At 40.9% G+C, this 11,935-nt stretch overlaps 1 protein-coding gene across 1 annotated transcript; it reads right to left on the bottom strand.

Moving 5' to 3' along the window:
• Window positions 1-2,129: 2,129 nt before the first annotated feature.
• Window positions 2,130-3,838, bottom strand: LOC113766464. Its single transcript, XM_027310657.1, has 2 exons — window positions 2,476-3,838; window positions 2,130-2,140 (listed from the first exon to the last, which is right to left on the bottom strand). The coding sequence occupies exons 1-2, from the start codon at window positions 3,836-3,838 to the stop codon at window positions 2,130-2,132; spliced, it is 1,374 nt and encodes a 457-aa protein (XP_027166458.1).
• Window positions 3,839-11,935: the final 8,097 nt, after the last annotated feature.

Raw genomic sequence — 11,935 nt, 5'->3', positions numbered from 1 at the left:
GCATGGAAACGTGAAATACATCGTGAACCTTAGCCATGCTTGCGGGTAACTTCAGCTGATATGCTACTTTCCCAACTCGTTTCAAAATTTCGAAAGGTCCGATATACCTTGGCTTTAACTTCTTACCTTTCTTAGGTACTACTCCGCCCTTCAAGGGTTTAACTCTTAGGAAGACCTTGTCTCCTACTTCGAATTCCAAATCTTTCCTCCTTGTGTCGGCGTAGCTCTTTTGTCTACTCTGAGCGGTTTGAAGCCTTTCACTAATTAGTTTCACTTTCTCCTGGGCTTCTTCTATCCAAGGTATCGCTGTTGGATCTACAATCTTCTTCTCTCCTATTTCGTCCCAATGAATTGGAGATCGACACCTTCTCCCATACAAAGCTTCATAAGGTGCCATTTGAATTGAGGCTTGATAACTGTTGTTATACGCAAATTCTACTAGGGTCATATAATTACTCCATTTACCTCCAAAATCCAATATACATGACCTCAGCAGATCCTCCAAAGTTTGAATTGTTCTTTCCGACTGCCCGTCGGTTTGGGGATGGTACGCAGTACTAAATTTCAACTTGGTCCCCAAAGACTCCTGAAATTTCTGCCAAAAATGTGAGACAAACGTTGGGTCTCGATCAGACACGATACTCACTGGAATACCATGTAGCCTTAGGATCTCTTCTGTGTACAACTTGACCAATTTTTCCAATGAAAAACTCATGCTTACAGGCAGGAAATGTGCAGACTTAGTGAGTCGATCGACTATTACCCAAATTGCATCAAATCCTTTTTGACTTTTAGGCAGTCCCGTTACAAAATCCATTGTGATGTGTTCCCATTTCCATTCAGGGATTTCTAACGGTTGCAACAAACCAGAGGGTTTCTGATGCTCGGCTTTTACTTGTTGGCAAATCAAACATCTCTGAACAAACTCTGCCACGTCCTTTTTCAAACCTTCCCACCAGTATAATCCCTTCACATCATGATACATCTTGGTCACACCTGGATGTATAGTATACTTCGATCGATGTGATTCTTCTAAAATTTCTTTTCTTATCTCCTCATTTGCCGGAACCACAATTCGATCTCGGAACCTCAATACACCTTCAGACCCTAATTTAAAATCTAAGGTTTCCCCTCTTTGCACTTTCTCCATATTCTTCTGAATCATAGGGTCCGTTTTCTGAGCCTCCTTAACATGCTCTAGTAATGACGATTTTAACGATAAGCTCCCAAATAGAACCTTCAATTTCTCCAAGCGAGGGTTCCAACCGCTTATTTCTTCTAGCATGTCCCACTCTTTAACCATTAACCCTGCTACTTGGGCCTTTCTACTTAGAGCGTCAGCTACCACATTAGCTTTTCCCGGGTGGTAGTTAATTGAACAGTCATAATCTTCCAGAAATTCTACCCATCGCCTTTGTCTCAAATTTAATTCCTTCTGGGAGAACAAATACTTAAGGCTCTCATGGTCCGTATAAACCTCAAAAGTCACGCCATACAAGTAGTGTCTCCATTTCTTTAAGGCGAAAATCACTGCTGCTAACTCTAAGTCATGAGTTGGGTAGTTTTGTTCGTGAGGCTTCAGTCTCCTGGATGCATAGGCAATCACTTTACCATTTTGCATTAAAACACATCCTAGACCTTCTCCAGAAGCATCGGAGTACACGGCATAACCTTCATCTCCATCAGGTAACACCAAAACGGGAGCGGATGTTAAACGCTTCTTTAATTCCTGGAAACTTGACTCGCACTTCGGAGTCCAAGTGAACCTATTCCCTTTCTTGGTTAGCTCGGTCATGGGTCCAGCAATCTTTGAAAAATCCTTGATAAATCGCCTATAATAACCTGCTAGTCCCAAGAAACTTCTAATTTCAGTTGGAGTTTCTGGCTGTTTCCAATTCATAACGGCCTCAACTTTTGCCGGATCCACGGCAATTCCCTCCTTGGAAATTTTATGCCCTAGAAAAGATATTTCATCAAGCCAAAACTCACACTTGCTGAATTTGGCATACAGCTTCTGCTCCCTTAATATTTGCAAGACTATCTCCAAGTGCTTAACATGTTCCTCTCGAGTCTTAGAGTATATCAAAATATCATCAATGAAAACCACCACAAACTGATCCAGATACTTCTTAAAGACTCTCTGCATTAAATCCATGAATGTTGCTGGTGCATTAGTTAGACCAAAAGGCATGACTGCGAACTCAAAATGTCCATATCTTGAACTAAAAGCAGTCTTAGGTATATCCTCCTTCTTAATCTTTAACTGATAATATCCTTGCCTTAAATCCAGCTTAGAGAAAACTACTGACCCTTGCAGTTGGTCAAACAGACTATCTATCAACGGTAGAGGGTATTTATTCTTAACTGTAACCTCATTTAACCCTCGGTAATCAATACATAACCTCAAGCTTCCGTCCTTTTTCTTAACAAATAGAACGGGTGCTCCCCACGGTGAATCACTTTCCTTCACAAAACCTTTCTCCAAGAGGTCTTGCAATTGAATCTTCAACTCCTTCAGCTCGGCAGGAGCCATCCGATACGGAGTTTTAGAAATTGGAGCCGTTCCAGGCACCAAGTCAATTTTAAATTCCACTTCTCTATCTGGCGGTAAAGTCTTTAGCTCCTCAGGAAAAACATCCGAAAATTCTTGTACCACTGGTACATCTTCCAACTTCGTTTGATCACTGGGAGCATTAATCATGAAAACTAAGAAACCTTGAGCTCCTTTTGACAACATTTTCCTTGCCCGTATCCCTGAAATCATAGCAGATGAGGCTAACCTACCCTTGACATCTAACCTCAGGGTTGCTTCTCCAGGGATACATAATTCCACCACTTTCGCTCGGCAATCAAGCTTAGCATGATACTGGGCTAGGAAATCCATTCCTATGATAACATCGTACCATTTTATGTCCAAACTGACTAGATCCACTAGCGTTTTACGCTCTCCAATCCAGAATTCACAATTCTTATAAGCTAAGCTAGCGATTATCCTCTTATTACCCATTGGTGTCTTAACTTCAAGATCGAAGGGTAATCTAACAGGTCTCACATCTATTCCAGACATAAATGATGGATTTACGAATGAATGTGTTGCACCAGGGTCAATTAACACTTTAGCTAATCGATGAAAAATGGGGAGAGTACCTTCCACGACTTCCGAGGAATCAGGTACAGGTTGGTCATCTATAGCATACACCCTGGCAGGAACTGTTGGCCGGCTCCCTCCAGAAGTGTTTGGCCTAGCATTTGGATTACCCCCTTCCTGCATTTTTGGACATCCAGCAATTTGGTGCTCGCCACTTCCGCATCTCAAGCACTTCCCTTGCTTCTTCCAGCAACCATCTATAGTATGGCCAGGTTTCTTACAAAATGTACAACTTACTTGGGAAACCATTGCTCGGCCTCCTTGTGAGGTATTCCTGGGTTGTCCCCTTCCAATCGGTCCCACTCGGGTTCCATTATTCCGTCCCCCTGCATTCCTGGCCCCGTTTCCTCTTGCTTGGGCGCCTCGTGATGCTCCAGGGTTATTCGCCCCAAGGGTTCCTCGGCCCATTTTGGCCGGTGGAGTATTTCCATAAGTCGGCTCCCGACTACTGCTAGGAGCAAATCTCTTCTTAGCCTGAAAAGATTTCACTTGAGCCCGAGCTACTTCAACTCTCTGGGCTTTCTCGACAGCATCTGCAAAGGTATCAATCCTTACAGCAGCTAAACCTTCCTGTATTTCTACATTCAGACCTTGCACAAACCTTCTAACTCGCCTTTGCTCCGTGGTCACCAATTCAGGAGCAAAACGGGATAGTTCTGTGAACTGGACTTCATATTCGGCGACACTCATCGCCCCTTGCTTACATTTTATGAAGTCATCCTCCCTCTTTTCTTGGATAAGAGGTGGAAGAAATTTGGCATTGAACTCCCTTGTGAAGTTTGCCCAAGTCCTTGGAGTATGGTTCCTGTCCCAATTAGTCCTTACCAGATTCCACCAGGAGCGAGCAGCTCCCTCGAACTGGAATGCGGCAAAAATCACCTGCCGCTCTTCCGTTTAGTTTAAAGCTGCGAAGATGTCGGAGATTCTCTCCCACCATCCCTCAGCTATATCAGGTTCGGGTCCTCCGTAGAATTTAGGAGGTCCAAACTTTAGAAACCTCTCCAGTGCCCGGTCCTCAGAATCGGCTGGGCCTCCTTGGCGGTGCACTGGCCCAGAGGCTTGATGTTCAGTCAAGCGCTCCAAGACATCAATGATACGGTTAATTGCGGTGGCCACCTGATCTCCGGCCACTCCCTCTTGCCCTTGGTCTTGATTGACCTCGGGTTCCCTATCACCACCCGCTTCCGGGTGTTGTCTAGTGGGTCTCCCACGGCTCCTTCCCACCATTTGGCGATCCATTGCCTAATTATGCCTATTACTGAAGGGTAAGATAATTAGGCAAAATTTTATTTATAATTAATTTTTATGATTCGTTATGTGATTAAAACCAACATGGAAATAGAGGAAAAGAAAATGAAACACTTAACATATATATTTCCGTGGAACAGTCATACAATTAGCAAGTTGGAACATTTCCCAAAAGTAAGGCACATACGTTAGCAAAAATACATACAGATAATCCCTTAAACAAAATTTTAGGGATATGGTGCCTCGGAAGTAAGTCATTCACCTAGACAAAATTTGATGACTTAACTAATGTCCCTTTTCTGATCCTACGTATCCGATACTATCAAGTCAACCTAATCTAACCCTCAGCAGGGCTATCAGGAGCAACGTCCTCAGCCGGATCCCCCTCCGGATCCTCCTCCGGGTCCTCCTCGGCGCCTGCCTGCTCATCATCCTGAAGGTAACTAGTGGCCTCATCCATAAGCATAGAAGCATCAGCCTTGATGCCAGCACTCCTATCTCTGATCCCCTCAGCAAGTCGGGTCACTCTAGACCTCTGTCGCTCTATCTCCAACCGAGCAACCTCCAGCATATTATGCTCAGCAGTTAGCCTAATCTCCAAATCAGCTATGCGGTCGAACTGGGTATCCACCATGATACTCAGCTCCTCCACATCCTGGGTCAAGGTGTGGTTAGCGTCCCACAAGTGGCGGCGCTCATCATCTAGGGATAACACCAAGTCGTTGGGGTAAGCATATGTGACTCTACACTGGCATCTAGGTTGCCTATCAGCAGGCGAGTATCGAACTCGACCTCCTCCACCTCGAGGCCTATTGGAAATGGATCTCAGCGGCTCTACATGTCCATTAGCCGCGCCGTTACCATTAACATGTCCATTACCATTCTCCATACCTGCAAAATAATCAATACTTAAAGGTTAGAACTTAAATAGCTAACTGGATCAGATACCACTTAAGGTAATTCTAATGGTCTCAATTCTTATTCTTAGAGAGGATTAAGGTTTCTACATATTTAATATGTCTTTCAAATAACTTTTCTAACCTAGGCTCTGATACAACCTATGGCGACCCCACTTTCCCCTGAGGCGAACCAAAGGGTTGGCGGGCCGTCTGCCCAGCTCTCGCCAGGACTCACGCAAGCATTCTAACCCAAATCTTTCGAAGGATAACTTACTCTATGATAAAACAATTTTTCCTAAAAAGGATCATCCTTAAATCCACCTTAACATCAGAGATAGCAATGACAAAATAACCAGTCGAGGCTCTTAAACGTCCCACGTGCTACAAACCAAAGTCTAAAGTCGCACCAGTCCGGATAGATACATACATAAATCCCAAATACAAACTTACAAGCCAAGCAATAGAATTAGGGTTTACACAATTTCCAACTTCAAGTAGCAATCCAAAATGGAAATTTACTTTATCCCAAATAACACATTACAGCCCACAGAATAGGTTATAGTATTCAAATACAAGCCAAAAGGAAAAACATAAGTAAGCATCCAGCTTTCAGTTTCCAGAACCTGTTAAGGAAAACAATAAACGTGGGGTGAGCTAAAGCTCAGTGGTGCCCCAAAACATGCAATCACATAAATCAAACAGCGAGTAATAATTCAATCAAATTGAACAGTTAGGAAAGCGTGTAACAGCACACGATAGGATACAGGGGCTCTCAGGAGCCATTTTTCACGCTTGATCAGATACCATCGTAGTTGACCCTCCGTCAACTTTCACTACTTATAATCCATGTAGATCCACTTATTTTAATCCTAACCCGTCACCGTTCATACCTCTGCTTCGGGCCCGAACTTCGTCTACCGACGCAGTATACTCGAGATATACCCGTATAAAATTAGTCGAGGGATTCATCCAATGACGTGATTGCAATCAGATACATGCGTCGAGGAATTGACCAAACAACGTGATTGCAATCAGATACATGCGTCGAGGGATTCACCCAATGACTTATTGTAGTTAGATACATGCGTCGAGGAATTCGCCCACCGACGTAACTACATATTGATTTATGGTAGTTAGATTCATGCGTCGAGGGATTCACCCAACGACGTAACTACATTTAGATTCAAGGATTTAGGAGAAAATATTTTGCACAGGTCACCACTCGAACGGCTAGTGTGATAAAGTACACACAGCTCACTTCGGTGGATCAGAAACCAATATTTCAACCTATCACATAACAAGTCAAGAAAGCACTTTAAACGGATAGGCATAGAACAGACAGGGACACTCACCAAGAGTGGAGTTCAGATATCAAGTTGGGGATCGAATTCCGCGTCCTCGGAAAACCCTAAAACCAAAAATTTGAAACTATAAGTTTCTACTCAGTTTTTAAGCTTATAGTCATTGAGGTATATTTAATATACTACTAGTTCACTTTCCCTTAGAAAGATCAAGGGTTCCTTAGATTAAAACTTGACAACAGTAGAAAAGATATTTCTTATGGTTTTCCTTGAGGTACTTTTCTAAAATAAAGTAACTAGTATTATTTTATTGAAATAAGTCGATAAACCTCTGAATATCAAAGCTAGAAAGTTACTTTGAACATTTCTCTAAAGATACGGCTTTTTGCAAGATTTATTCCCAAAAATAGAGTTTTCTTGCCGAGCAAGTCTCCCAGGCTTTTCGCTAAAATTTGTAAATCTCGTATTTTGAAATTTTTCCTAAAGTTAGCTATCCAAATGTAAAGCTTAAGGAAAGAAAAGAAATTGAAATAAGACCTAGAATTTTCAAAAGCTATAGCATTAAAATACTATAGCTATCAAGACTAGTTTGAGCTAAAGGAAATTATCGGGTTGAAAGTTTTAGGCAAAACACTAGATATTGAGTTTTTATATTATACTACTAGCTGGAAAATATTTTTGATTACTTTGACCACAGTCACTCGAGTTCGCAAGATCGATACAACTTCCACAGCTCCGATTCCGTTTTGAAATCATAATATGGATCAAAATATGGCAAAAATCACATAACAAATTACTAGGGCTTCGTCAATCATTAGCCCTAGATTTCAACAAGTGCATTTCTGAATAAAATAAAATGATCAACCAAGGCTTCATCAATCATTAGCACTTGGTTTCAGCAATCCCATCATAAGCAAATAAAATAAAAGTAAAGCCTCCAAGACATTCCAACAATTTACTTTCGTCACCCTGTAGTACTTATAAAATCATTCAAATGGCCAAGGGCTTCATCAATCATTAGCCCTTGACAATATCAACCACTTCCAACCACAATTTAATCAAGAATTTAAACTACAGGTAAGCTAAAATCTCAACCCAAAACCCAATTTCTGTTTCACAAAGAAACAGGACATTCATGCAAAACAGTCCACTTTAAAAATTCACAGACAGTAGTATACATGGAGGAAAAATACGAAATTTCTACAGGACAAAGGCCTATGATTCTAGTTTCAAACGCCACTGACGGCGGCTTAAACGGATTTTCCTACACCAAGATATCAACATTTTATTGAGACTGGTCATGGGATATCCGAAAATCTGGAATTTCATTGGTCCACTTATGAAAAACCCCTTTTTCTTTTCTTTTCACACCAACAGTTTTTATTCAAACCATCATATATTTCTTATAGACTCCAAGACAGCATATTCCAGGCATTTCAATCCATCATGTATCAAGGAAAAATTTCCAAAATCCAAGTTGATATCTCAGCTCAACATTCGGCTGTCTCAACAAAATTCCAGCATTCATGTACTAACCTTTTTGGTTCCATCATTCAATGTCCCAAATATTTCATTGCTAAACAACTTATATAATTTAAACTTACCACTCTTTTGTATTTCTAAGTCATTATTTTCCAAAGGAAAAATTAAAATAAGTTTCCACTTCAAAACCAGGTTCATATAACAACTCCAATCATCTAGGAAATCAGAAATTTTATCCAATCAGTCACGGTTGAACATGCATGGAGAGCTCTCTGTTTTTTTTTTTTTAATTTTATTTTCTGGTTAAAACATGCTTTTAAACTCTCATTTTCCTTATACACTTATCTAGCCAGACAATAACGTTTCCAGTTCAGAAATCAAGTTCAAACAGCGACCATTAACCTCAAAAATTTCAACCAATCTTCCAGCTTGGCTCGGATAATCTTGCATTGAGGCAGATTGCACTCTTAATTTTATTTCTCTGTTTTAGAACTTACTAATCAACTACATGCAGGGCCTAATCCTAATAATCATCCAAAATCCAGTTAGTTCAGCTCCATTTCATGCTCAGATTATCACCGGGAATCAGAAATAAAATTGCATTTTCATCTCAGCTCTCGGCTGGAACATCAACATCCAAAACAGAAATTTCTAATGGCTTAATATCATCATCCGACTGCCTAACCTCACATGCATGTTACTAGATGACTTAAACTTCTTGTTTTTGATTAGTTAGACACTTAATCCAACTCAGATTGTCGCATAAAGTCAGAAATAAAAACTACAATTCCAAGCAAGCTCCTCGGCAGAAATGTTTTTAACCAAAACAGATATTTTCCACAGCTTTGGTTTCATCATCTAATTACCCAAATTAACACATGCAAGGTCACGGCTGGCTTAAACTACCTCTGACTATCCATTTTTAGTCCAGAAAATTTACCTCAAAGCAAGCTAAGATCACACACGAAAATCTGAAAAAATTTCTGCTCCCTCTCGGTTCTCACGCACGCGACAGGTTTGCTGGTTCTGGTTTGGTGTAGCGGCTTCAACTGGTGGAGGTGGAAGCTGGTGGTGTTGCAGCCGTGAAGTTGGTTGCAGAATGGTTGAAGTTTTGCTCACGGTTTCTCTCTGCCTTTCTTCCAGCTTACGGTCAGAACAAAACGGACAGAAGATTTCAACTCGCGTTCCCTCCCTTGCTCTCGGATGCCTCACGATGAAAATGAAGTGCAGTGGTTTGCGGTGTAGGAATGAAAAGGAAGAGGGATGGTTCCGTGGTTTTGAGTGTAGAAGTGGTTGAGTGTTGTGTTGGTAATGAATTTTGATTGGTTGAATGGTGCGGTGCTGAAGCTTCTGTCCGAGGAGCTGTTTGTGCAGAGAAGGAATTAACATTTGTGGTTTGTGTCAGTGAAAATGAAGGAATGGTATTGTGTCTTGTGGTTGTGGAATGAAATGTGAAGTAGAGTGATTGATAGGTAGTTTTAGCCGTGAAATAGAAAGAATAATTTGGTGGTGCCGTAGTTTGTGAGAGTGGTTTACGTGTAAGAATCGATTTCGTATAACAATTGGTTTGCGTATCGAATTGGTAATAACAAATACGATTTGATTTGCGGTCAGACGTCTTGTTTGGTTTGTATGGAAGGTTGTCGCGCCCCACTTTTCGATTGAATGAATGAATGTGTGATGTGTGGTGTGTAATGTGTGAACGTGTGCAAAGTGAAAAGTAAAAGGCCATGGGACTTAGAATGCGACGATTTGGCCAAGTGAAGTTCAAAAGGGTTTTTTGTATCAAAAATGGAGTCGCCACTTGGTATAGAGTTAGGGTGTACCAAGTCACCCAAAAATGATTTTTGTTTTTGAATAATAAAAAAAGTAAATAAACCCTTTTTGAGAACTTTTGGGTCTACGTAACCAAAAGAGGGATCGGGGGTCACATTTGACGAAGGGGAAGGCAAGGATAAAAAATCCAAGGCACCCCTTCGACCTAGCCAAGGCTAGTTGCGTGACTTAAACCAATTTTTCCTAATTTTTCTACCCAAGGTATGTATCGCGTATTGGGATATGTCTATATGAATGCAAAAACCTAGACCTAGGGGGACATGGGGGAAATTTCTCTTCAAAGGTTGAGCGGTGCTAATCACATTAATTGTGAAGCCCAACAATGATCCTTTTGGAGAGGTCACACCTAAACCTAAATGACGTGAAAAATGAGTGGAATGCATGCCATGTGAAAGTGTGAGTTTGTGTGAAGTGAGAAAAATGATAAAAGTAATAAGATAAGAGTGAAGGTGTGCAAATGTAGATGAAAGTACTCGTGTGCGAGTGAAGATAAAAATGTTCATGTACAAGTGAAGATAAAAAAGTGTTCGTGTGCAAGTGAAGGTGATAAAAAGGTGCATGTGTGCAAATGAGACAAAAGTGAAAGTGTAATGATAGAGTGAATTGAGAGTGCATGAGCCTAGGGAATTCATGCATATTGGGTACGGGGAGACCTAAATCGTGACTTGATTTTTCCTTTGATAGAGGGAATATAAGCGTGCTAAGGCTTAGAAAAAGCCACACTCGTCTATGTCCCATATTTAAGGGGACACTCAAGCAAAATGAACCCTATAGCTAGTATGGGATGCAAAACCTAAAGTGAGGGAAAAAGGGGGTCGAGGATCATGCCAAATGATAAAACTAAGGAAATGCGTGATATGTAGTGAACAGGCAAATAATGCATTAATGAAAAACCAAAGGAAAAAATCCTATTGGGTCTAGCGTTGGACTAGCCCTTTCTATGAATTCCTAATAAAAAATGAGCCACAACTAGCATTAGGCTAGTGTGGTGACGTACATTCATCCATTCCATTCATTCATGGTTATGAAAGCAAGTAGGCATGCCAAAACGCTCGTAAACACGTAGCACGTAGCACTTAGCATGCTCGACTAGATGCAAGAGCCTACTAAAGCAATTCAACATGTAACAACAAAAGCAAGCAACCAAGGGGAAGGGGAAATGGACAGATGCTCTCCGAGCCCTATCTATTACAAGCCAAGAGGTGTACACATACCCCATAAAAACTTAAATAAAAGTAAAAGTAAGTAAACGCATGCAAGGAGGTAAGGAAAGCGAAGTAGACAGGCATATTCACATAACACGTAGGAGCACATAGGGTCAAATGAAGTGCAAGTGAGGGATAGAGTGTACCTCCCTTGCAATCGGGGCCCAATGAAGTGAAATCACTTATTTATCCTCCAAAATAAAAGAGATGGTCAAGGTACCAATTTATTTGGGAAAATTGAAGGGAAATAGGCAAACACAAGCTCACTTGGTCATAAAGCCCCTAAAGTCATGACTTGAGTGTACTTGAGACGAAGCATGGTAGTGAATTAAAGCAACCAAACAATGAAATTGCACAAATAAAAATTACCAAGGACCAAATTGATGAAATGATTTAATTAATGGGGTCCTAGTGGAACAAGGAAAGACTTGGGGGGCCAAATGTAATTTTGAAACAATTTCCATGCAAGTTCATGTAAGCTACGTGAGCAAACATTCTGCAACCAAAACAAATATTTCTGCAGCCAAGAAACCATCGCAACTTGCATTCTCACGAGCAGATATCAACCTCAACACTAATTCTGATCAAAAATTTTTCAACCAAACATTCAAAGTTAATCTAAACATCATAACACACACATTCAGAATTCAAACAAGCTCAAATATAGAAGAAAACTGATGCAAAGACACAAGGAAGCTCATGCATTCAGCAAATTCCAGCCACGGCATTTCTTTTCTTTTTCATCATGCAAACCAGATTTTTGATTCAAACACGCAGTTTTGACTAGATATGTTCCTATCCAACATCACAACTTAA

This window comes from Coffea eugenioides, chromosome 3 (assembly GCF_003713205.1).
Source record: "Coffea eugenioides isolate CCC68of chromosome 3, Ceug_1.0, whole genome shotgun sequence".
NCBI classification, from domain to species: domain Eukaryota; kingdom Viridiplantae; phylum Streptophyta; class Magnoliopsida; order Gentianales; family Rubiaceae; genus Coffea; species Coffea eugenioides.
Note: the sequence above shows the minus strand (reverse complement) of the source record. Positions and strands in the feature narration are given on the sequence as shown.